The sequence below is a fragment of the Motacilla alba genome, chromosome 1A, assembly GCF_015832195.1.
Source record: "Motacilla alba alba isolate MOTALB_02 chromosome 1A, Motacilla_alba_V1.0_pri, whole genome shotgun sequence".
Taxonomy (NCBI): Eukaryota; Metazoa; Chordata; class Aves; order Passeriformes; family Motacillidae; genus Motacilla; species Motacilla alba.
This window is the reverse complement of record NC_052031.1, coordinates 51717939-51745661: the sequence shown is the minus strand read 5'-3', so window position 1 is coordinate 51745661 and position 27723 is coordinate 51717939. Positions and strand designations below refer to the sequence as shown.

General features: G+C 38.1%; 1 protein-coding gene across 4 annotated transcripts in view; it reads right to left on the bottom strand.

The window, feature by feature from the left end:
- The window catches only part of LARGE1 (LARGE xylosyl- and glucuronyltransferase 1), a 270233-nt gene that overhangs the window by 204246 nt on the left and 38264 nt on the right, over window positions 1–27723 (bottom strand). For 2 of the 4 annotated variants that reach the window (XM_038153716.1, XM_038153718.1), the window contains exon 3: window positions 6275–6419. The exons of the other annotated variants lie outside the window; for them this stretch is intronic. In XM_038153716.1, coding sequence (XP_038009644.1) covers window positions 6275–6289 — 15 coding nt within the window. In that variant the 5' untranslated portion in view covers window positions 6290–6419. The remainder of the gene's footprint in view (window positions 1–6274; window positions 6420–27723) is intronic. 4 annotated transcript variants of the gene reach the window in all.

Sequence of the window (27723 nt, the reverse complement as noted above, 5' to 3'; positions counted from 1 at the left end):
TAAAGAAAATGGTGTTCCTGTAAAATGTCCCCTAAACTAAGGTAATATGTCTTCTTTCTGCCTATGTGGCCATTTCAACAACATGCATTAGCAGCCTTACAACCTTCGGTGTCTCAGAACTGATGAGAGTTCCCACCAGTTGAGGAAGGGAAGAAGGGACTGCTCTTCTCATTTTCTTAAACAGCACCTTCAGATTGGAAAGCTTTGAAAGCTTGTATCTCAAATCATATCTGCAACTACAAAAAAAGGGAACTTCTCCTTGTTTACTAAGTGAATGCTGAAGTTTTATTAGAACTTCAAGAACTGATCTTGAAACAAAATATCACCTCCTCACAGCTTCTGAGAAAATCACAGGGGTTAGCACTATTGTTGGAGGAATTACTGGAAATGCACAGATTTGCTGGATGTGAGTGCCAACCATTATTTGATACTGATCTCATTTCAGGATCGTATCATGCAGTTTTTTTAATTTCTGAGTCTGGTTCAGGCAGAATGTGTCTGCTGTATTTAATTGACTTCCAAACACATATACTGTGATGACAATATGTTTATAAACTCTAACAACAGATGCCTGGAGTAGTTTGTAACCAATCAAGGTAGTGATCTTGAATATTTTAACTATTGAGAAGACCTTACCAATTAACATGGATTCTTCTCTGTATGTGATTAGATATTTACAGATGAATATTATATACCAGTTCTATAAAGTAAAGCAAAATTGTAAAGGTAGACTCATGTCTTCTTAGTGTCTAAAAACACTTTGGAAGAAGCAATGTTGAATGTGCAACACAACTGGAGGTATTTTTTTGCCATCTTTAAAGCTATATTCCATGAAATGATCAAACACTGTATGTGTCATTTTTCTAATACCTAAAGTGATGCTAGCAAATAACTACATGAAAGAATTTGGGGGGAGAAACTACCTTTTGAACAGAAACAAACACAGGTGTTTATCAGCTGAAAAACTATGAAACACTACAACAGTTCTTTGGGAGAATATTTTACTACTTTTGATGCTAAAATACTTTAGCAGTATAAACAGAATTGCGCTAGCTGTTCTCATCCCTCCTTTGAGAGTCTCAAATTTTTTACCATTTCAAACATTCCTGTAACATATCTTGATATAAAGATTCCTGGATCTTTAAATTAAATGTCATAATATTTAAATATCTTTGGGCTTCCTTGGGTCTCTAAGGTAAAAAATTAAGGAGTATAAGGAAAATTCATTACCTAGCAAGTCAATGGTAAAGTTAAAAAAATAAGCCAAAGAGCCCAACTGCAGTGAAAATCTAATCTAAGCAACACCTCAATCCTCATTAATATTTTTCCACAGTAGCTCAATAATATTGTCTATGTGCCACTAACAAAGATTAATGAATCAGATCTACACATTTTGTGTATTCTTTTTTCAGTTTTTTTTCTTATAACAGGCTGAAATTTCTGTTTAGGTTTTATTGCCATCTGTGAGGTTAAGAGGTATTGGATAAGAACATCTAAAATTGTTTTGCTACATGAGGAATATAAATGACTTGAAGGTATAAAAATTCTAAAGTTTATGGGGAAAAATGTTCAATCTGCATGCTAATAGCGGTAATATTATCAACTGAAACCCTACAGCTACCATGACATATGTCTCACAAATTCAACTTCTATTCCTTTTGGTGAATCAATGGGGGAAAACACAGGGAAGCAGGCAGTTTCAGCTACAACAGAGAAATAATTCAATAAGTGATTTTACATCAGCATTTGAATTCAGAGGAGGAACACCTTCATCCCTTTTGACACAATCTCCCCAAGCTTTCCTTCTTATTTTAGACTGAGCTACATGACTGAGGAGTCTGAGAGGGGCCAAACTGGATACACTTAGGATGGAAAAAAAACAGAAGATACATACCAGAGGGTATGCTAAAGGATGCTCAACTGCTGGGACAAGACTGAAACTAGACTACTGTAAAAACCTTGAACGAATGCAGCCTTGTGTATCTGGTCCTCTGCACTGACTATTTCACTCTACACATCCATTCCTGCTGGGCCTCAGCAATTGTTAATATGGACTAAGCTGTACCACATCAAGCTGCAGAAAATGCTGAAGCCACACCAAATAAGAGGTAAAAGTAGAAAAGAACAGTTTCATATAGCTGTATTAATGAGGAACAAGTCACAGGCTGTTTAGCTGTCGCAAAAATCAACAGCTGTGATCAAATACAAGTTTTTTCTTCATCTAAAAATTAGGCTATAAAAGAATTCCCTTTTTTATCATCCCAGTCATAATCTGTCTTGTGCTGAAATAGAACAGCTCAGCTAATCAGATACTTGATAAAGGTAGCTTATTTAGGGCATTTTCCTGCGTTTGCATTTACAGCAGGCAAAGGAGGGAAATTACTTACTTAGCATCAACACTTTTCCCCTTCAAATCTAAAATTCTAGACCAGTTAATTCTTCTAAGGTAGCAAAGATTAGACGCATTCTAACTCTCAGTACTTCAAAGAAACTTTTTAACTGAGACACACAGAAATTACTCAGGCTGCTGTTGCCATCCTAAACGCTTCCAAGCCAACAACCAAGTTCCAGGTAGGAGGCTGATTACACACCCTGATGTTGCCATCCTAGACGTTTTTAGGCGTATAACCGAGTTCCGGTAGGAGGGTGCAGCTTCGGAAGCCGGCCGCGCGATTGGCGCTGCGCGCCCGGCCGGGCAGCAGGTGGCGCGGCGCTCAGCACCCGCCGGCGGCAGCGGCAGCAGCGCGCAGGGACAGGAGCGACAATCCATCCCCGCCGGCCGCACGCACTGAGAGGTAATGGCATGCATTTGCCAGCTGCGGAAAAACACACAGCAGCCAGGCAGTGGGGGGAAAAAAAAATCTCCCGCCGAATGCTAGAAGCGAGCGGCTGGCTTACCCACGTACTGCAAATAACAGTAATACTGTGCAAACAGAAACTTAGTTACAGTCAAAATGGCAAGATTTTCACATTTTTCCTCTTCCCAGCGCAGAAACTCCTTTTCATGCGACTATGCCTATGGAGCTTAGCACAGGAGGATCATATCTAATAAGTGATGTGCAAACAGAGCAAGTTCTTGTCCTTACAGACCTTCAGTCTACGAGTATCCAGACAAAAAATACTCTGTTCTTCCCTACTGCAGCATAACAAGGGAGACTGAGGTGCCTTGTCTGTTATCAGACTAAGCCTGAAACGTCACCTTAAAAATGGATTCCAAAGACAAAGTTCACCACCACAACTGCAAATTATTCCTCTTTAAAAGCATTACTGCCACAGAGCCATGCATGCTCTTTTCCATCTCACTACCTAAGAGAACCTATCACCTCAGACTCTCTCACTCATCAACAAATTCTTAAGTAACACAGCTGGACATTACACACAGTCTAACAATTAGGAAACCACCTCAATTCTCCTTTGGGGCTTTTTGCATTTTTTTTTTTAAGACATCATTATTTGGGGATGAATTTTTTTAGGAAGTTCTCGGTGTCACACTTAAACAGTCACTAGTTTGTTTTTTTTCCCTGAAACATTTTAAAACAAAAGAAATTCTAAGGATTATTTCCAGAAATCTGTTTTGCAGTCCTATAACTTGGAATGTGCCCAGTATTTAGTGCTGAATTACAGCTCTGGGAAATAAATGAATCATTTCCAAAAGAAATGGCATTTTTCACAGCAGTTTATAAATGCAGTGAGGGATAAATTCCATTTTCAACAAACCAGTCAGAACTGATCTCACACAGGAAACTCCAACACAATCTTTAAAAAAGAAAAAAAAAAAAAAAAAAAAAAATAAAAAAAAGACAGAACATACTTGCAAAAGAGCTCTGCATGATGCTACTCAAAAAGCAAAGAAAGTATGTTCTTCCTGTGCTGGGGACAGATAGGGCTCAGGGCCATGGGTTAGACACCATCTAGCTCAGGGATCATAAAGGTCTGACATTCTCCTGTCCATCCCTACTCAGTGTTACCTAAGAACCCGACGCAGACCTAGATTTTGCCTACTCATAGCCTTTCCCTTGACAATGCACATTCTTACTGTATTTAAAAATTGCCATTACAATAATCATCTTGGATCTTTCATTACAAGCTTATGTGGGTTGTTTAAATTTAACACTGGTCACCTTGTGCACATGTACAGGAACACAAGCAGGTGTCTCATGTTATGTGCATGAAGAATTTAGAGAACTAACTTGAAACAATTTGGGTTTACATTTCTGCTTTACAGACATGGAAGTGGATGTGGGGCTGATTTTCACAATCAAGACTTTAGGAAAAAACCACAAATTTTCTTGTTAAGTTAACAGTATCATGGTTTTAGGGCACAGCACCAGAGCCGTGACATAGGACTGTGGTCACAGAGGGTAAAAAGCAGTCTCACAGGGGAGCTATGCACAATAATAAACACTTGAGCTAACATCACTTTTCCTGAGACAGCATTTGACTTTGCTCTGCAGAGAATCAGAAAAAGGGAGGTTACAGCCTGAATAGGTGTTTAGCAAATAAAACACGAGAAAAAGCTTAGCACTACATTTCAATACCCAAATAGGATGATGGCAAAAGCAAAAAGGACACTATCAAAACTGATAGGAATGACCTTACAAGCTGCTACCAAGTAAAAAAAAAAAAAAGTTTCTGTAATGCCCACACATTGTCAACAATCATTGCTTCCCTTGATACCTGGCAACTGCAAAACAGAGACACCTCCTTCCACACATGATCATACTTTTCCCACACTCACACTAAAGTCTGACACTACAATTATTAGTTTAGACCTCCATAATTCTCACATTTAGACAGCATTAAAATCTTATCAGAATCTGTGGGAGCATCGTTATCCTCCAAATTCTTCACAGATGGATAGCGGCTGAGAGATACCCTACTGCTTTTTAGGAAGGCAGCAGAAAATCAAAATGCAAAATAAAGAAATAGGAGATGGAAGCCTAGATCCAAATAATGGACGACAGACTATTAGTTACTAATTGAAGACCATCTTCTCATTAACCTTTATCAAATCCCTAAATGACCTTAAAAAGGCCCATTGACTTTTTTGTCATGCTTTAGCTCTGCAGAAACAGAAAGTAACAATCATAGTTTAGGAAAAAAATGAACTAGTTTTACAATGGCATTTTTAGGGATCTAGAGGCCAGTACTGTAGGAAGTCCAAAATTAAATATTTTAAAATATGCTTTGTCATTGTGGGAAGTCTACCTTTTAATAAATCTACTTCTGCAAAGACTGAACAAGACATGACTGCAAAGAGTACAAGATATCCAAGCCTAGGCTCCCTTTTCCATAAAAGGTTGGAGCAAATGACCTTTTAAACCCTTTCTAACCTGGGCTCTTCTCTGATTTTAAGAAAAAATGCTCATTTTTTATTAAAGGTCACCAGTTCTAGATTTAGAGACTTTCACAGAAGTTATATGCACTCAAAACAAGGTCTTACGAAGCCTCAAATTCAGAAGTAAAATTAATACAGATAGAATTAGCAACTAGCTTCAAATATGTAGGTTTTAAGAAGTTATGACCTACATTATAATGCAAAAATAGGCCCCAGAATGGAAAGGTCAAGTCACCCCATCTCTTGCTAAAAAGAAGACAGGGCTTGTAGAAGTATTAAAAATATATTTTACCATTTTATTTTAATTTTAGTGAGTTTTTTACACATCACTTTGAATCATCTTCATATTGTTTGCCAAATACCAAGATTTTGGAAAAGAAATGAAAGATCTTTTCTCCATCTGAGCTCAAATAAAAGCAAGGTTGCTTCATCACTCACTAGCTGTGATCTTAGCCCTGGAAAAGCAAGAGCTAATCATAACATACAAGGATCTGTAAAAAGGAAAGACACATAATGTGCTATCACTCATATATACTAGCAAGAAACAAAAATCTGCTATGAAACATTAGCTGTTACTAGAGACTAGGTATTCTGACTCACATTTCTATCACTGATAATGCCTCTCAGGAAAATAAATAAACATTTCCCAACCTCTTCACAGAAGCAATTTATCCCATATAATACATTATCTTTTCTGGTTATTATGTATGTAATATATGCATACTCCTCCTCTCTTTCAGATAATTTATTTACAATATAAGCCAATGAATTCAGTATTGTCTATCTTTTTCTTAGTCCAGGATGCTTTCATAGGGAGCATAAAAGTCTCATTTTTCAGGCAAAGATTTCCATTAATAAAACACCAGAAAAAGCTCAGAAAGCCAATAATACCCTGGGCAGGGTGAGGGAAGTGCCCAGTACAGGAAGGACACTGACCTGGAATGAATCCATCCATCCATGAATGATGATTAGAGGGATGGAATACCTCTCCTACATGGAAAGGCTGAGACAGTTGGGTTTGCTCTGCCTGGAGAAGGCCTCAGGGTGACCTAATAGGAGCCATTTGGTACCTGAAGGGAACCTAAAAGAAAGATGGAGAGGGAGTTTTTAAAAGGACACTTGGTGACAGGACAAGGGAGAATGGCTTCAAACTGAGATCAGGTTTATATGAAATATTAGGAAGAAATTATTTACTGTGAGGGTGCTTAGGCACTGAAACCAGTTGCCCAGAAAAGCTGTAGGTGCTCCATCCCTGGAAGGGTTCACAGCTAGGTTGGATGGGGCTTTGAGCAACCTCGTCTAGTGAAATATGTCCCTGCTCGCAGCTGAGAGAGAATAGAACAGAGGATATACCTACAGCTTTTACAATGTATCTCCTCCTTTCCAGAACTAGAGAGATCAAAGGGATTACAGAACTCACTTGCACATAGCAAAGGATATTTTTTTCATCCCATTAATCAATTAAATGTGGAGAAAGCAGGACTATGAAAAAGCCTTTGGATGAAGAATGATTGGAAACACTGTGAAAGGACCAAAAAAACCCCATTCAACGAATCAGTAAGAGATATCACATGTTGATGTGCACCCCAAATACACCAGTTATCAACTGCAATTCCATATGCAGCTTCTCAAGAGTTCTGGTTTTAGAAAATAAAAGACAAAATTAAATCATTAAGAGAAGGTGACAGGAAGAACAGGATTAGAGCTATAAACCACCCAGACAAGGACAGTACAGAAATCAGCAGCATTGCTTACTGACTTACAGGATGCTACAGAGTGAAAGGGCCAAGATTGCAATCACTGTCAACTCCTAAAGAGTACAAAAGGTACAGTCAAAAAAAACCCGATGTGATCACCAATCAAGAAGAAAAATGCAGAAGATATGATGAGGACTTAATAGCCAGCATCTTCTATCCTTGCTGTCCCTGCAAGTAATCCCAGCCCCATCACCTGATCACACATCTAGGTGCTTCTGAATATGTGATAAGAAAGTGAAATCAGTGAAAAATTAAGTATGAGAAGGAAAAATGTGTTTTGTTGAAGTAAAATCACCTTACACTTCTATAGGCCTTCCCCTATTATAGTTTGTCACACTAGTTGCTAAACGTATGATCACTTGTGCTCCCAGGCCAGGGTACTGAAAAAAGCCATACCATGCCTTGCTCACAACAGGAAACTTCATACTTGCTGCAGAAGCCAACATGCTTGGGGATGCTGAATCATAGGATCCCGTTCACAAATGCATGCTTACTGCATAGTCTCATGTGAAAACATATGCCACACAATCAAATAACTATTCCTAAGCATCTTACATGCTGGGATTTTAATAATTAGGGAAATCTGTTCATAAACAGGAAAACAAGCTATGTGTCACTCAAGTTAAAACACCCTTGTCATGCAAGCCTTTTCTTGCTGTCTTTTATAAAATGAATGATCAGGAAAGGATACAGCAACTAAATGTTGTACGGTCAACAAAAGCTAGTAACAGCTATAGTTATTGCTTGTATGAATGCAATAATTAATTCCCTTTTCTCACACATGGCAGCTTCCTCTAATGGAGCTCCATCCATGAATACCAAAACCAGGCAGAATCCTTCCTCCAGCAGCAAGAGGCCAAGATCTGTGATGTGTGCAGACTCAAGTCCTATCCCTGCTGTCACTGTGAAATTCCATATGGCCATGGTAAAGACAGAGTGACAACCATGAAGCAGCTAAACATTTGTTACAGTTCAGACACTGGTTAACAGTGATCCAAGCAACATTTCTGCTCCGCCTTCCAGTTCCACAGATGGAACCATGCTTACAAGCATGGCATCACAAATACAATCAATTTTATTATTTAACTTCTTCCAGCTGTAAGCAAATGAATGGATTCCCCATTGCATTTGATAGAGAAAAAACAACTTCTAAGCAAACAATACCATGGTCCAAAAAGAGCTTAAAAGCTGAAAGGTAAAACAAGGGGAGTCAATGTCCCACAAAGCTCCTGTATGCAAAATTGTGGAAGCATTGGTAAGTAAAGCATGTTACACATAAGTAGCCTTTTATACTGTAAACACTCATGTGGTTAGTGCTTTAACAACATGCACATTAAGTATTATCGTTTGAAGTTTTAACTCAATAAATTACAGCTCCACTACTCTGCCTCTTTAAAATAAGGTTTTTTTCCTTTGAAAACTATTACCACGTAGGATAAGGCAACATTTCATTAACATGCTAGTGTTGAAAATAATGAGTCCACACAGTCACAGTTCGCAACACAGACATTTTTACTTTATTTAAACAAAACAAAAAGAAGCTGGACGGGGAAAAGAAAAGCCTTAAGAGAAAAGAAGTAGACTATGTTTGCTCTAATGGGAGGTAAAGAAAGAACAAAGGAACTTCTGACCTCAGGCACAGCCAAAAATAAAAGGAGTAATGTGGCTTCTTTCCTCACACAATTGCTGACTCTGTATTCGCTTATTCCCATTACATACCATTCAGAAATGCAAAGGAGCTGGTAATTTCTTCAGGGGAAGATTTTTGCCACGTTATTTATTAGCTAGGAAATAATTCCTGACACATGCTGAATTTTTGACAGACTTGCTCAGTTTTGACTCAGCCTTTTGATAATTATACAGCAGCAGTGCCTATGAATAAAAGCAATTTCTCTTTGCTTCTTATGCTGTGATTATTCCAGAGTCCTCCTGATAGCACTTACTGAGTCATTTCAAATACTATTCATTTTTTAAAACTTCCACCTATTCATATTACTTGTGGGTTTAAGCCTGTTTGTTTCATCTTTGACTCAAATATTGGTTAGATTTTTAACATCCTTAAAATGTCTGTGTAGTGATGAATGGTATTGTACAAACCCTCTGTAAGCAGAAATTGTATGTATTTCTTCAAGTGTTATACCTCAACTGGCATACCTCTGTTGAACCTTCAATATTGTCTGACACTTCATTCCATAATAGAGATACACAGTTCCTAAGGTGGCAAAGCTTTTTGAATCATTGCTTTTCAGAATCTAATTTAAGACATCCTAGTGGGAGGTCCCACTTTCATAAAGTAGAATTCAATATTCCATGAAAATCAGGCTCCTTCTAAACTCACATGCCTGACAGGCTAAAAATAAGAGCAAGAAAATCAGAGTTTTCTGCAGAGGAAAACTCTTGCATCACTGCTGACAGAAAGAAAACTAGCCCTTGAAACATATGACACCAAGCCTCAACTGTGGTCATGAAATGTTGAGCCTAAGCCCTATCCATGGTAACTACAAGTTTGTACATCATGTACCTTCTTCACCCTCTGCATACTTCCTTTTGAATCAAAATTTCATTTATCGGAAAGCTTCATACACATAAGTATTAAAACACAACAGCAGAGTGCAAGTTTCTTTACAAAGCATCACTAAGAAATCAGCATGAAAACTCAAAGGAACATTAGGTACTCTAGCGAGCAGTTAGGTAATTGAAAGGCTAGAGAGTGACTGAGAAAGCTGCTGCCACCTGGTCATTTGCTTGAGAACAACATTACCCACAACCTTCTCCCCCCATAATCAAATATAATTTAACATAATCAAACATTCTCAGAGTCTCCTAGCTACTCTGGTGCAAAGAAGTGGAAGGTGGGAAAGCAGTAAAGGGAAAATGGAGCAGGATCTGAAGAGGAGCAGGACATTGAGAAGCTTGCTTGATAAATGCTCTAGCCCTTTGCCAGGACTTCCACTCAAGTACAGGGACTGAGGGGTCAGGACACCCTAGCACACACAGAAGCACTACAGCCAGCCAGAGCATTGAGAGAGTGACTCTTCCAACAGTCCCTCTCCTGTGATCTCCCTGCAAATGAGAGACTGTTATCAAAGGCAGCTCGGCTCTCTAGGAACAGAGAAGCACTGACACACCAGAGCCATAAGGATCCCATTCTAGCAGCCTTTATGGCAATAGCCATTGCCACACTGCACACTGGAAGAATACACTGCAACAGACCAGGGTATTTGTTACTCTTAGACACTGACTTAAAGAATTAACTATTCCTCCTATCATTGGTGAAACCTTCGCAACAGTGGCATGCAGAAAACTTCTTTAATGTTATAGAAATTATAGAACAGTATCTTCCAGTGTTCAGCCATCCACACATAGCTTCTGCATTTCTTACTCAAACCCCATCTCTTTCCAGCCTAAGCAACACAAGAAATATCATACTCTTCCACAGTGCTCACAGTGGTGTTCAGCATTTGTAGGATGCTGACACAAGATTGTTACCATCTCAAAGGGCAAATAAACTTATGGTGGTAGCAGGAGTCTTAACATTAAATTGCAGAAATTCACGTCTAATAGCATCAATTGCATTTCTACACTATGGGGTTCACTTGCAAGATCTGTATTTTTAGAAAGCTAGCTGCATCATGGACATCAGAGCAGTCCCAGCTAGTACCACAGAATTCCAGAGAGTTATTTTCAATTTGTTTCAAGTGCCCTTTTTAAGGGATGGGAAGAGAACGGTGTGTTACAAGTAGTTGTTCACACTGGCAGTACCATCTCCGCCATTATACCACATGCAGTGGGACCACCAGGAAGCTTTCTGCACTGAAGACACCCTCTACTCCTGTTCTCCGCACACAGAGCTTGTGCAGAGAAGATGCTGCAATCCGCAGCTGGCAGTTTCTGGAAGAAATTGATTGCAGCTTTGTGTGGGATGGCAGACAGTGCAGCTACCATGGAGATACCAAAACACTTATGCCACTACTTTAGCTACTGAAGTCAGATCCCTATGATTTAAAAAAAAAAAAAAAAAAAAAAAAAAAAAAAAAAAAAAAAAAAAAAAGGAGGCTGGTAACTGCAAACAACTCTTTTTAGGTCTAGTTTTTGGCTCATTTCCATCTCAGTTCAGTAACTGCTGGAAGGCCATAATTCCATCAGATGTTAAGATGTTGGGTTTTTTCCTTTTCTCTGTAACAAAACTTTCCAATGGTATAATTCCTCCCATGAGCATTCTGACTATGATACGCTATTATATTCTGGGAAGCATCTTCACTAACAGAAGCTCAGCGACTGCAGTCACAGCAGTGTGCATCAGAACAACACGTCCATCGTTATTGCATGTTTCCCGTGCTTCATCTCTTTGCTCTTGCAAGTAGCAGTAATAAAAGTTGTAGCCATAACTCTCCTTGACAGCACCGTATTTAAGGCTGCACCCTTTCAAAACGTGTCTTGGAGAGATGATATATTAAACAAAGTACTTCAGGCATGGATGGAGCTGTCTCTCCTTCTTTGTCAAGGGAATAGAACAACATTTGAAACAAGCCCCTCTGAGCACTGAAAAACCTTGTTTCTGTATTCCATGATGAGACATGAAGTATGAACAATGAAGCGCATAATCCAAGTTACTCTATTACTGGTGTGATGAATGGGGCTGACATTACAACATGCAAGAACACAGGCAGTGTAACAGCAGAGACATTTGTATTTAATGTCTTTAATGAATTTAATCTAAACACTGCCTAAATACCACACTGTTCTACTAAATAGTATATCTCCTATATGAGGTCCTTAACCTTGAATTTTCAAAAAGAATCCAGTTTGTCTGCTATGGCCACTTCTACCTTTCAGGAGAAGAAAAGCAACTACCTCATGGATGTTGTCAACACAGTTCACAGTACTGGCCTTGAACCTGCAAATAAAACTCTGCATATGTTTTCTGCATCTCCTAGTTAAATAATAGGCTCAGTATTACCTACTGTCAGTGCAGTCCTTTTCATAGTCTCTAAAAGAAGAGGAGAGCAGAACTTGCCAAGGATAAGCAAAACAAGCCTGCAAATACACGAGATCTGGCTTTACACCTCTCTACTTTCCAGCAATGCAGCAACAGGCTGAGGCCAGTACTTGAGAAAATGCTTTTATACCATTGAGGCAATTCCACTCCTTTACTAAAGCCAAGTTAAAAACAAGACAGGGGAGAATGAGGAGGGAGGAGGGACAGCATGAGAACAACTTGGGGGAAAAGACAATGCTAAACACAAGTAATGTATGTTGTGGTTTATCCCCAAATCACACTAACATTATATATGGTTTTTTACAACCATGTTGTAGTAGAATTTAAAATTCACTTTTTTTTGTTTTCCTTATGGTTTCAAACCTCAATTTCAGCCTTGCTAAGAAAGCTCTCAATTCTAGAACAGCTGTTAGAAGGAGATACACCCAACCCAGTATCTCTAAGCATCAGGTAGAAAGATAATGAGCTGGGTGACTCCTTCAGAATCTTGGAATAGCAACAGGTACCAGAATTTTATTTTCTTCATTTTCTACAAGGCCTTATCAATTCTGATACTAGGAAACAACATTTTTAAGAATAAAATTATAATTCTATCCCAGTTTCAATCTACTGAAACTAACAGACAAATTGCTGATGGCTTAAACCAGATTATCAGCACATATATCAAACTCACCTAGAGCTCATGAAATGTATTTGTTTCCATCTTCAAGCAAGTAGAAAGAAGCCTCATGCACTCTCCAAGACGAAACTGATTTACTTAATATAAATCATGTATCATAACTATTGATATGTAGCCACAAGATTGGTCAAGGGTCTAATGATATGAATAAATGCTGCAGTTGTCTCCATAGTTGACAACCAGATCAAACAGGATAAAAAGTATTGATAATTACGTTGTGAAACCATTTACCTGGGAATTCAGTCCGGAAAGACTAAAAACCACTTTACTTGGCACAGGGTTTTGTAAGGTCCCAATGGCACAGGGTTTGTAAGGTCCCAAACCCATGCAGTTAGTAAGGCATGACTGACAGAGATGGGAAAAATGGAAGCCCTCTGAGATAATTTTTCAGGTTTTCTTTTTGTGAATTCTTTTTCCAGTCAGGAAACATGGATTCATACTAATAAAATCCTTTGCATGACACAAAATTAAATCAGGACTATGATTTACCTGATTAAAATTACTTCTACAGAACCTTTTAAAAATAAAAATATATAATACATACATTGAAATTTATTAACTTTCATTTACCATTAATGGATGTTCTTTTGTTTGTAATAGAACAATTCCTTCCCACATCCAAATGCCAGGACACTACTGGGGATGGGGAAGGAGCAACCTCCTTCAAAAGGGTAACGTACAGGACAGGGGAGGAAAAAATACCAACTTTTCTAATTCAAATTATATTCCACTGCTAACAGAAGAAGAGGTGTAAAGCAGCCACCTTCAGCTCACTCCTATTCCTGTCACTTTTGCACCTTGTCCTAATTACAGAGAGCTTTGATTTTCTCATGTTCTACACTGCAGTCATATCTGTGTCCTGTAAATACCAAGCCAGAATTGAAATTCAGCAGCTTTGGCTTAAGCAGGAGGTACCGAGAACTGCAGGATATAGTAACACTTCCTGAGAGTCCCGGGGCTTCTCCTGTAGCAGCTACTGAACAGCTGAAAGAGCAGCAGATGTCCAAGAGTTATTCTGGGGGTTAACCGAGATTGTTTACCATATGTGGAGACCCAATAAAGACTATCCCACTGCCCTTTCAGTCACCTGGTTTCAAAGCTCTCATTATTACCATGTTTCCTACAAATCACTCATTATAGCCCTTACCAGTTGCTATCACAGTAGTTTGAATACTAGTAACTCAAAAAGCTCTAATCAAGTAAGGTGCAGCCAAACTGATAATGTGTGTGTATATATATATATATATATATAAAACGTGTATATATATAAATAAAACGTGTATATATATATATATATATATATATATATATATATATATATATATAAATATATAAAACCAGGGTTCCTTTGAGATGCTGTTGTACTAGAAAGATGATATATTGTAAGGTTTAGAAGACGGTCTGTGTAGTTACTCTCTTCTCAGTCCAGTCCTCTGCCCTGGTGACCCAAATATTAAGGCCTAAGAGGAGAATGAAAGGGCTTGCATACTTAATTGCCAATGCTAACTCCAGTACTGTAATAATTCCTACTGTAGAAGCTAGGAGAACGCAATCCATATTCCTACTACCTCTTTTCTTAAAAAAAAAAAAAAAAAAACAGAAATCAAGTAAGCCATTTGCATTTATCTGATCACTACTGAATTATGTACACATTCCTGCAATGTCTGAAGTTACTGTGAAATCCAATAATATTATTTACATCTCATCAAACTAAACAATGAATGTCTACTTAAAATCTCCTATTCCGCTGCAACGATATTCAACATTTTGAAAAACATTTCAAAAAAACCTAAAAAATTCGTACTTTCATATCATGTTTGCAAGAAAATTTATATACATGATCTAGTGAGAAAATAGTTCTTTGTTGACAATTTCTGAGGGAAAGTAATTTCACAGCCATTTGATTTGCTCTTTATGCTTGTAGTCTATCAACAGAAAAGAATTTTAATTCATTTAAGAGCACAAAAGAATGAGCAGCAATATTAAGTAGGAGAACAAACCCTTGTACATATAGTTACACATATATAATTTTTGTATTAAACACCTCTGACATGACAATGTGACCATGAGCTTGTCTCTGGCATTAGAGTACAAATGATATGCATTTTTAAATATTCATTCCAACTGAGTGTCATGATTAAAAAGTCTGGTTGCACAAACAATTAGGTCTCTGGGCAGTCCAAGGGGTTTATAAACTCAACACACATTTCAGTCAACAGGAACAAAAGATGGAATAGAACAAATGCAGCCAGTTTTAGCTATTGATAAAAATGGAAAAGAATTCTGAGGGGAAAAAAAAACTTATGGTGGAGTAAATTCAATAAACAGAAAAAGAATGCTTCCAGAACACAAAACAGAACTAGAGTAACACTGTTACAAAAGTATTACAATGTTCTCATTCTTAGAAAACACATGCCATGAGCAAAATGCACACTACTACTTTGTTAAAACCAAACTTCACCAGTGTTTTTAATTAAGTTTCCTAAGAGAACAAAGCTTGTGCAATTACTTTGTTGTCTGTAATAACTTCAGCACCTGTTGGTCACCTTGTATCAATTTGAAATCCTTCATTCATTCTTGCATCATCATTCAAAAGCAAGAACCATCAAGAAAGCACATGTCCCCACAGCAGAGGTCTTACCTGCCTCTGAAATTGTCTGTTTAAAGGTTCTGTAGGCCACTAGTTTTTTAATTTTTGGACCATCTACCCTGTGATTTTAAGGAGATGATACTATGGAAGGTTTTGTGCTGTACCTCTGTAGTTAGCATACACTTCCCATGGTGCAAAGATTGAACAGCACTGTGAAGCAGGTAGGGAAGAACACCAAAACCAAAGCTGGATATGGCCAACACACACTTTGTACAAATCCTTGCTTACAGTGCACAAAACCTACAGCAACTTTTCCAATTTTAGACATCTGCAGTCTTACAAAAATTCATCTGAGACTTAGTGAACCAGTTCACTGAAAACTTGACATCCAAAACAAGGTGCACAGGATCAGCTAAGCACAATGGGAGAAGCTGGCAGCACTACATTGACAGAGTAAAGGTTATCCAAGGAGCCTTCATTGTATTCGGCCAGTTTCCCAAAGATAAAAAGACAGAATTGGTTTGTTTAATCCTTGTGTGAAAATCTTCCATTTCCACCCTAGTATTTCTTTAGACAACATATGAAATTGACATCTCTAGAAATGCTCAGTAAAAGCCCAGCTATACTCGCTAAAAAGGATAAATGTTTTCCTACTCACCTAAAGGAAAACAAAACAATGAGCACTCTTAAAAATCACTGTTCTGAAAACAGCATTTTGCTCTCAGTTTTATTCTGAGGGGTAACTGAATTCTAATCTTAATTTTTCCATTAGAATATGAAGTAGAACCATAGTTGAGCAATCGTTTTTAGCAATCCTATGGAGAAAAGCACCTTTACCACTTAACTGTCCTTCTTCCAAGAATCATTCATACAGAGCTGTCTGGGACATCAAAGCAAAGAGAAAAGATGAAAAAGCCTGTAAGAACCAAAATGCATGTATATATATCCTTTATATTTATATAGTTTAATTTAATTCCTTCATAAAAATGAAGCCTTCCAAATAAAAAGTAGCCCAAGTTGAAGTCTATGCCTATTCCTTTTTACACGTATCAGCAAAGTAAAACAGAAGAAAAATCCTAAGTCTAAATTGTAACAATGGTACTATTCTAGAGGTACCTACACCCAAGACTGATAATCTTGCCTGGTCCTTAGAAGCAAATGAATTTTTGAAAATTAATTTTCTGCAATAATAGTCTTATACTTGCCCAGGATTACAGAACACGGATTCCGTCCACTTGCAACATACACATTGCTTAAAAAATGAAGTTTCAATTCCCCTGCTTAGCCACAAGCCCTCTCCTGACTGCTGCTCATTGCATGTTGAAAGCAGTGCCATCCACCAAACAGAAGGGAAACCTGAGGCAGAGATCATTTAGGATCATCAGCAAATCTACAGACAAGGTGAGATGAGAATTTAGGAGGAGAACAAAAATTGTATCGTATACTGTACGAAGCCAAACTGCTCTCTTTACAGCCAAAAACAACACCAGAAACAGCAGGTGTATGAAATCTATAGCAAAGTGAAGAAGACTTCTAGGAACTCGTTCCCTTGTTTGACATCCAGCTCCTGCCCAGCCAAAAGGATGAAAGGATTCACATCCTCTCTGTCCCATTTCCCGTTTTCCTTATTCTGGCTGTGAAAAGTGCTTGCGGGCAAAAAAATACTTAAACTCTCCCAATTAGTACAAGTTACTTGGTAATTTCAATAAATTCAAAGCACGTACAAAAAGGAAGATTCAGTTGCTGTTATAACTGGTTTCTACTGACATGGAAAGTATATTTGGTCTGCAAACATCAAGTAACCAAAATTTATCCTAAACATTTTCATTTTCACATAATCCAGAATTTCAAAGATAGGAACTTTTTTAACAGCATCTCATTATTTGGAAGCACAAAACAAAATTTTGTTTGTGTTTCAGCACCTTCAAAACCATACAAGCCACCTAAAAAACCATGGAATTAGGCACAGACATGACAGAAAAACATACACACTTCTTACTCTGTATATACATAGCTTGCATTTGTATTAAACAGAACATACACAACCTGTTTAAGTCGACTGTGTTCACATTTGTGTCAATAAATGGGTTGACATTTTAAAATACACACACTATAAACGCAGTAATTTTAGGAGCAGGAAATATATATCTCAAAAAACATCAGATATTTCATGTATCCTAAGGACTTTTAAAAGAACATCAACAGCTTGTCCACTTCAGTGGTAAAGAGGAGAGACCAAGCCTTCTGAGCCAAATTATCTCAAAATGTGTCCTCTTTCATTCAGTTTTATCATTTAGTTAGCTTAGAGAAAGATGACCAGAATGGTGAAAACTAAGAATCAGATGCTGTTTAACCAAATACAGAAGAGAACCAGTGGAATCTGTCAACTCAGTGTTATACAGCAACAATGCCAGTAAGCAAAGATCCAGATCCTGGCTATATAATTCAGACTTAGGGAAAAAGAACAAGACCCTTATGATTCTCCCCAGTCTCCTCTGCTTTTACCAATCATCTAGAAATACCTATAAGGCTGTCAGATCTTTACTCCTATTGTCTGAAATAAGATTCAAATAAGCAGCATGCCTCAATGTCTCCAAAGAAATGCTTTTGTTGCCTGCAAGTATCTAGCACGGAGGACTGAGATAGAAAAACATAATCAGAACTTGTCTCTCCTGCAGCACACAACTTTCTGCATCAACTTTTTTTTCCTCTTACAAGACTTTTCAGAGCTGTATTTTTTAAATCATTTGTGAAGGAAAACACATAGAGAGTTTCACCTCTTCTATTAGGTATGATTGAGATCTGAAGTGACTGCAGATTTGTTTCCTCTGAAGGTCTTCAACTCCTTTTCTTGTAAAAAGGAATGCTTGTCTCTCTAGGTATTTCTTATTCATAACTTCTGGATAATTTCATCTAAATTTGACAGAGTGTCAACATTTTCAATAGATGAAATTCTTGCTAGTTTTCTGAAAATTGGCAACTAAGAGAGCACAGAAAGAAGAAAAAAGTGAGCACTCCCAGTGAAGGAAGGTAAATTACACCTCAATCTTTATCCAACATTTTAGCATGTAAATGGGTTTGCACTAACCACCCTGTCTGTTGTTAATTCTCCAAGTAAGTAAGTGATATGAGTGGGATCTGTGAATGTTTTGTAGAGAGGTAAATGAGAATAACAGGATACATCTCAATAGAAAATCAGTCCTCATTAGTTCAGCTGTTTATGAAGCATCCTGTTTTACATTTAAATTCCATACTCAGTGTATTATTGAGCACTGTGGTTAGCAGAACAAATAGTGTTTTGACATTAGAAGAGATTGAAAACTGAACCATCAAAAAAAGAGGGAGAAATTCAGTCAGAGTTATGACAACTCTTTACTGATATAAAACCCACAAGATCTGTAAAGAAGTATCAGACAGAAGTCTGAAAAGCATCTAGTTGTGGGTGTCATGAAAGTAGAGATCTGAGCTTCCCTGCCATCCTGAATGAACACCAAATTAGAATGTTAGGAAGAAGGGATTCAAGAACTCTCAGTTCTGTTTATAGTTCAGAGTTTAAAAGAGGTTCCTTTAATAAATAATGCAACTATCCAGATAATGCCCTTAACATCTACTTTGCATGTTTCAAGCCAAGTAATATTCTAACTTGGCAACTGTATTTTTTCCTGCCACCAGGTCAAATGACAGAGTAGAAAGAAACACCCTGTTCTCCAAGAGCAGCAATGCTGTCCATTCTAAGAAAACATGCAAATTTACCAGGGACTTTCCTAACACAGCAGTCTTTTTAACACGCTTAAAAAATATTATCTTGAATATTTTACAGAATATCAAATATTTAAATATCTCATAATCCAGAAAATTATTTTTGGCAGTGTGTTTTAGACCTCAAGGATGACATTGTACTTCCTTTTAGCATACACAGCTCTTCCCAGAGCTGTGCTGTTCTCTCCACAAGGCATTCACAGAAGGCAGCACACCACTCCTCTGCCACCACCTCAATAACCAGACAAGCCAAAGCAATACCTCCCCTCTGTTCATTTTCCCACATTACAATCACCTTTTCTGAACACATTATGTAGTGCTCTGGATGTACAGCATTGCAGGGAAGCTACAGAAGTACAATGGTTTCAGTATTTCCAAATTTTGCAAAAACACCTTTCCTGCCCGATTCTTTTTATGATCATATTTGCTCTCCTTTAGGATTGCATCACATACACAGTTCATAACCACCCTGCAGCTGACAACCCCATTCCATTCTTTCCCTTCACTGGTCATTTTCAAACAACAGCATTTCCAACATATAAATGGGGGCATTACATTTGCATGCTATCCATATCATGTATCTCTTTTCCTGTCCAGCACTTCTGTCTACTATTCCAGTGTTCCACATTATCAGTCATTTCTCTTGCCACCTTTCACTCCTAATTTTAAACTTGAATTTTTTAATCTTCAGTAGTATTTTGCCCGCGTGTGTATATATATATATGTGCCCACGTAACAAGGCATCACATTTTGAAATCCAAATAAATAAAGACTCCTGCTCCTTTTTAAAAAATTAGTTGCCATTTTAGATAGCAGATTAGTGTGGTATTAGCACCTCTCTTGCTAAACTCCTGATGCATTTTATAACATTTGCTGTTTACCTCCATGTCTGTAAGCACTCCCTTCCCTCAAAATATGTTCTAAACTAATGCACTGAGATCAAACTAAAAAGTGGAATGCAGTCAAGGGAATATCTGTGCTCTGGTTTTAAAGAGAGACACCACAGCTACCCTTTTCTAGCCACATAAAACAATCTCTTATCTGGCAATTCTAAAAAAATCCTAACCAGCATATTTACAATTTCATGGGCTGGTTACTTCAATATTCTGAGGTAAGGATTTTCAGGTCTGTTCAGTTCCAACACACTAAATTCTTTGCAGTTTGCTTTCACCTCAGAAATGGTAATTTTCATGTCTACACACACACCCCTTCCCAAGAGCTAGCCTGCCTTCCCTACACACCTTGCAATGTCATCTTTACTGTAAACAACAGCAGAGCATTCATTAAGGTTTCAGGCCAGATGCAGATTACACTTTAATCACCACCCAATCATTCTGTATGGTGTTTTCATGTTTCCTTTCTCATTCTCTCATTACAATAAGAGTTACAGAGCTGTCTACTCTGTATTTTGACTTTCTTTAAAAAGAGATCTACTCTTCTGCATTGGTGACAAACTTCAGCCCTGAACGTGTGTTGAAGGCTATTCTATAAATAGGAACAATATCATTCCCCATGGGAATCACTGAATTAATCCCAAAAAAGAGAAGGAAGTTTAAGAACTCGTGAAATTGGTACACCCTTCAACCTGAAAACTGGGCTATGGAGATTGAGCAAAAGTATGTGTAAAAAAGTAAAAGAGATGTCCAGGCAGCAGCTGCAGAGCTTTTAAATACACTGTATATTTTCATAAATAAAACTGGATCTTCTGTCTTTGAGTAGATTTTGGTCATTCTTTCACAGCAGTGAATATATGAGGTAAATACTAACATGAACTTGATTCAGAATGATTAATATAGTAGCTGTGCTGCTGCAAGGTACAACTAAATAGGTTAATTCTCACCTGTGATGTGTGCACATGTTACCAGGAAGCAGGCAGTTAACTTTTATCAACTGCTGAGAAACAACAAGTATTCACATTTGTACCCTAGAAAACACAGTAGGTGTGAGGCACTCAGCTGACAAAGAAGCTGCCACCCAGTTACTCTGTTCTGGAGTCCGGGTAAGCATGTACACCATCAACACAGGTAGATGGGATACAGAATCTTGTTATTCATATTAATCTGCTTAAGTATCAGAATCCTCTAAATCTACTCAAAGTTATCAGTAGTTCACCACTACACACATACAAGTCTGGCTTTTCTGTGCTGTGGAGCCCCAACTCAGGCCCAGTACTGTACACACAGTCTCAGGAACACTGAACCGAGGGGAATCATCATCTACCTCGCCCTGCTGGCTATACTCTTGCTAATACAACCCAGCAGGTAACTGGCCTTCTTTGCTTTGAGGACATCAGCTGACTGATGTCCAATTTGTCATCAAGCAGAGTTCCCAGGTCATCTTGTGCAGAACTACTTTCCCATCCAGTCTGCCCCTATCCTGTAGTTACTGCTAAGTTAATTCCATGTCAGACACAGGACTCCATACTTGCCTTCCTTCTTTGATTTGGGTTCTTTTTTATTCCCCCACTGTATCCAGGTTGAGAGACACAGGTAAATGTGATAGGAATCCAGAATTTCCAGGAGAGAGATCCAGGTGTGACTCTCTCCTTTCTCAGCTGTGTAATCAAGGAATTCTTAGTCACAACCGAACTATTCTATTAAAAAAAAAAAAAAAAAAGCATACAGCATAAAAAAATGTCTTTCAAACTCTTCAGCTATCAGCACACTACCCTGTAAACCACTTCCACCAATCATACATCTTTCCTTTCAGAAACTCTCAGACTTTACTGCAAAATCTTGAAGTGCAGTTTCAAAAGAAAAAAAGAAAACACTGTGTTCCTCTCCTACCAGTCTTGTTGGAACTTAAGTCACCCTTATTTCTTTTTTCTTTATCTACTAGATGATAGCTAGTAATCTAATTTCTTGTCAAGAAGTGGAAATATATTTTTTCCTATATCTTAGATTGCAATTCTAGATTGCCACAAGAGCTGAAATCTCCTCCTGCTTTTTGTTTCAAAACTAAGTAGCAACATTACCTTGCTTTCATAGCTAATGGGGGTGGGAGATGTCCTATTTCTGAACATGTGCTATTTACAGAACAGTCTCATGTCAGTGCTAAAACACAGAAGGAGTGAGTCATCTGTATCCTGTACATGAAAAACTAAAATGATTTCTTTAGTACTTACAAACCCCTTGACCAGCTCTCCTATTCTAGCAACACACCAAAAGAAGCAGAGTTATGCACGGAGTAAGGAGAGAATTCTCATCCTACCAGGCATGCCATATGCAGAGCATTAACTTAAACTGGGGCAAAGAGGATTTACATAATAGCTTTATACACTAATCATGTAGTCTTCGGACCTCTACAGTTGGCAAATAAAAAAAAGGTGCCCTATTTATCAGGAATTTATCAGGATAATTACTCAAGGGATCTGACAACACAAGAGAAAACCTATATAAAATCAGTACACCACAACTTTTTTCCCCCATTCCCTAAATATCTTTCATATGAAAAAGTACAATTATGCAAAATTCTTATGTCCTTCTCAGTCATCCAAATACCCTGTAGCAGCCACCCCAGGAACACGCGGACTAATTTGAAGCAGTTCAAAGGCGGTAACTCAGAAGAACAGATATGCTATCGACAGACTTAAATTTGCTTGTTTCAGATTACTTTTCTTGGGAGGAAAAGTACTGTCAGTGAGGAATACAGCAGTGCTAATATAACACAATATTAGTAAGCCAGGTCATAAGCAGTACAAAATCCCTAGTAAATACTCATTGCAATTATTCCAAAAATAATGCTGTAATTGCCAATACTTACATTTTTGTTTATCTTTACATTGATTTGTAAGTTTCGCAAAATGAGGAAACTGTAGCATTGACTGAAAAAAAAAAGCCTGCAGTATGCTAATCTCACCCAGCTTTGCCAAGCCACCTCTCTCTTGATCTGCAATAATCTTCATTTTAGTTACTGATCTCCCTTGAATAGGGGTTCTAGATTATGGCAGACAGATTAGAGTTGAAAAAAGTTGTCCAGCAGAATAAGAACAACTAACTCTTTCACTTGGAGGTGAATACTGTGGTATTGATCCCTTCTATAAGACAGTTACAGCATCAAAGGCAAAAGCTGAATTTTAATAGGATCCTATTACTACAGTCAACCTACACGACACTTTGCAAACCACTGAAAGAGATGACCTCTGCCCAAACCAACTTAAAATATGCAACAACAAGAGGGAACATTAATTAGGTACATTAATTAGTACAGAACAGGCAGTGAAACTGATATATAATATATATAACAATAATATATATAACATTATTCTTTTCTTTCATGCACACAATGATGGGGTTGCAGAGGATGTGTATTTTAAGGAGAAATTCAGTCAAGAAAACCAGGTTTTGCAAATACATATAAAGTAAGAACAGCTTTCTGATGCAGAGAGAAATTCTAAGCCTAAGAGTCAACATGAGAAAAGATGGTAATAAGCAAGAAGAACCTACAATAAGGGAGCAATGAAGACAGAGAGGGAAGAAGAGGGACTAATAGTAAGGGCAAAGACTTCCAGCATCCTGGCTGTCAAATGTCCTGATGGCTGCTGGGTAGCTCTGGGCATGGCCAAAAAATTAGGTCAATAGTAAAGGTACTTCAACACACAACAGTTGTTCTTTGTACCTCAGTGGGACTAATCAAGGACAAAGCGTTAAGCACAGAATAAATGATGTATGAATGAGGTGGAAACCAATCAGATAACATTGCAAGTAATTCTTCAACTGAGTTAACACAACTCCTACAGGTGCTCAGCCAAAAACAAAGCGAAAATCCGTCAAAGTCTTGCACAAACTGTCTCCATGTAAAGCCAGATGTTATTCTTTATTCAGGTATAGACCCTCCTACCCTTATCTATACCACGATTTCTTTCAGATTAGAGTATAAGTCACACTTCAGAGAATCATAACTTAAATCTTCACAACTCCATTTGTGTAACTAAACTTCCAGATCACATCTACGAGACTCCTACACCCTAGCTGTGAGCTGTTCCAGGGGGAAACTGTGACTGGAACACACGAGACATGGATAGTGAGGCATGCAAATGTTTAATCCCTATCACTTTTCTTTTCAGTATTGCTGTGGTAGCAGGTCTTGCTCCAAGGAGCTGCCTTTATATAAATAGAGTCATTTGCCTTTCCAGCCCAGAAGAGTCACTGTCTGTCCACCTTCTCTGAGGAAAAGGTGGGAGGATGAATGGAAGGAATCATGCTACAGGCCAGACTGGCCCATGAACTGCAATTTGGATCAAGCTGCTGTAAATAACATAGAATAGACTCACAGACAAGATGGAAATTTTGACACTGACCATGTTTAACATATTTCTCCTGCCTGCTGATGCTAGAAAACAAAGCTCTAGACAACTACACTTCTGCTTATTCTAAAGAGCACTTCAAGCACACATGACAGGTTGCATATCCAGGATATTCACCTTAACAGGTTTTCTCTCTCATCCTTTGGGATTTTCTTTCCTGTTTTCAGAGATCTCATGGTCCAACACTTGCTGGAAAGCTAACTTTTCTTCTAAAATTCATAGTGTAGAACCCACAGAGAAGGAACATGTTGAGTTATTCTGTGCAAAAACCATGCTCTTGAAGAAGGTTAAAATGGGGTTTTAAAACCAATACCTTAACAATCTTGAGCTGGAGTAGGCTACTGACTCGGTTTGGGTAGCCTGTACTTCTGCTTCATGGAATAAATGAAAAAAAAAAAAAAGACATTCAACCCCAAATTGATACTTCTGAAGTATTCTGTATTTATTGTTTTATTTAATAATTCACTCCATTTTTCATGCAAGCTATCAGGTAATGAAGTGTTACTCACTTGAAGGCATAGAAGTGAACTCTGTTAAGCTACAGAAACTAAAGCCTACAAATAAGCAAACCCATTTTTACCTTTTCTCATTATACCCCTTCTTTGCAAATTTGGTTCTATACAGAGACTTCAACCAGGACCAACTTCATGCCAATGTCTGTTCTTTGTTAACCACACAGAAAACATGAGACTGTATTGTTCTTTCCACATAAACTTATCTAGTACCTAGAGCAGTCACAACACACGACTAAGACAGTCACATACTGAAACATTTTAAGAACCCAACAAGAAGCAATGAAGAACAAAACACATTTTCCTGAAAATGTATAAGTAAATTACCTCATTATCTTATGCTTTACTGATAATGCTATAATGGATGCAATAGTACTTACAAACCAAATTATTAGAGACTTTATAAAGTAGTACAGCATAAATGTAAATATCACAATGTATTACCAGATAAATCAACAGTAACAAGAAATCCCCGTGCCCAGTTTTTTGCTTAAAAATCAATCCCCATTATAAAAGAATTTGGAAAATGTGCTAAATGTGGAGAATGTGCTATATTGACTATCCTCATTAAAAACACAAACAGCAGATGTAAAAAACAGCAACAGCAGTAATTGGCTGGATGGTTTCAAACAAATTGAGTGCACACTAGAAAACCCCCCTGAAAGCCGTATAGGACTCCTAGATCCAGAATCTGGCAGGCAAAGCCAACCCACAAGAGAAAGTCAAACTGCTAAATGCTATATGACAGAATTGGTGATAAATAAGTAAGCTCTGTTTTGCAAATTATCAAACGCAAAGTAAAGTACTGCGGGCATGTCCCGCAGTGGTTTACATCACACTTGACTGACTATGTTGATTACCATTTTATGAGCAGAGACAAGTCCTTTGCTTGTCCATAGATCTTTTTCCAGAATAATTCTGCTTCTCATTCCAAGACAGAGCTGAGATCCTAGCTGCTGTTGTGCACTGTAGTCTCTTTTAATAGCTCTGTATTATATCATTTTGTGGGTATCAAAACAGCAGGACTTTCTAGAGATTGCTACTTCTCACAAGGTCAAAATAAAAACCATACCTGCATTAGGAGAAATAGCAAATTTCCCCAGGAATCCTGGATGGACTGAACATGCCAAGCTGTGTCATAACCAAGGATCAAGTTAAGTTATGAAGGCCTTACATAGCTCAGTTAATTATAGTCTCACCTTGCTATCCAGAATCATGCAGTTTCCCAGATCCAATTTCTATCCCGAAATTGAACTTTCTGAATGGAAAATTGTCACAGCATATGTCGCAGTTGAGACAGCCACGATACACACTCATCACTATACAATCTCAGAAAGCTTTAAGCATTGGCCCAGACAGAGTAACACCATACCACATCAGAAGGCTTCAGGTGCCAGCCCATCCAGAATAACAGCATTCCACTCCAGAAGGCTGCTAGCATCTGCTCCTGTTTTTCTTTAGCCTACCCTTTCATACCCCTCATGTTCATGCATTGCCCCTGTGCACCCTCTGCTCCCTTTGGTGGTTGGTCAGTGCACCTGGGCACTCCATGGCTCATTGCTTTCAGTGCTGCTCACCTGCTTTTCACAGCTGGAGCCCACTGGGGAAAAGGCTTGGCCACAGCCCCACTCCCCACTACCACAAACTGTACCTACAGAAAATCATCCAGGCACAAGAGAAAATTTAGATTTTTCCCATTTGTCCAATTTTTCCAGAAAGTCTTCAGTGAACAAATATTCATTTTGTTCACTATTCATCTCTTTTGCTCTCAACATAGCATTTTTCTTGTGTTTGTAAACAATGAACAAGTAGAAGTATTCTCTTCCTTTTTTCCTGCCCCATCAAAAAAAAAAAAAAAAAAAAAGCTACCATGGGAGCCTGTCACCTGACTGATCAAGGGCCCTTCTAATAACACACAATAGTCTCATACACTGAAAAAAGTAATACACATTCCTCAAGTGGAGACGGGAATGGTGTTGTTTAACTTTTTCAAAGGCAAGGATAGTGGAAACGTGCATAAAGCTGCCCTGCTACCATATGCTTCTGGGCATAATTAGTCAACCAGAAACTTCCCCTTGAGAATGACAGGGCAAGAAGAGAAGGCAACCACTGCATAAAATAGGAAGGAACAGGTCATGCTGGTGAAGTAAGGAAATAATAAACGTGCCGGTCTTCCATGCAGTTTTGCTCTGCAAGGTAGCAGGTAACATGTAAGAAAGAGATGTGCAAGGACCAACACTTAATGATGTACCTGCTTTCTACCACAACTATAAAATCCTAGCTACAAAAGTTCCTCTGGGATGAAACACAAGAAAGGGTTTAGGTAATTAAATAAACCCCCTAGGTGGTTGTATTTCCACAACACTTCTGAAGTTTTTGAAGTTCTGAGTCTGCTCCTTCTAGGGTTACAAATCATACAAGGTTAAAATATGAAAAACAAAATACATTTCTGACAAACAGTAATTAGAGCGTGGACACTCCATGAGCTGTACTATGTATCACATCTCTAGCTTCTCCAAATTTTTCAGCTATTTCAATCATAGCAAGGCCCCTTGCATTTCCCTCTGGGATTGCTGGTAGATCTCCCAGCTTTATACAGAGGATGGTTGACAATTGGTCTATCATGTAGGCTGGCCTCTTTTACCAAAAACACTCACTGCCGCCTGCAAGGGCACTTGGTTCTCAAAGATGAGAGGTAACTCTTGTAGCTGGGAGTTCAGCAGGGTGCATCTCAAAAAGTCAGAGACAAATGGTCCTGGTTTGATTGACAAAGTTGAATCCAAA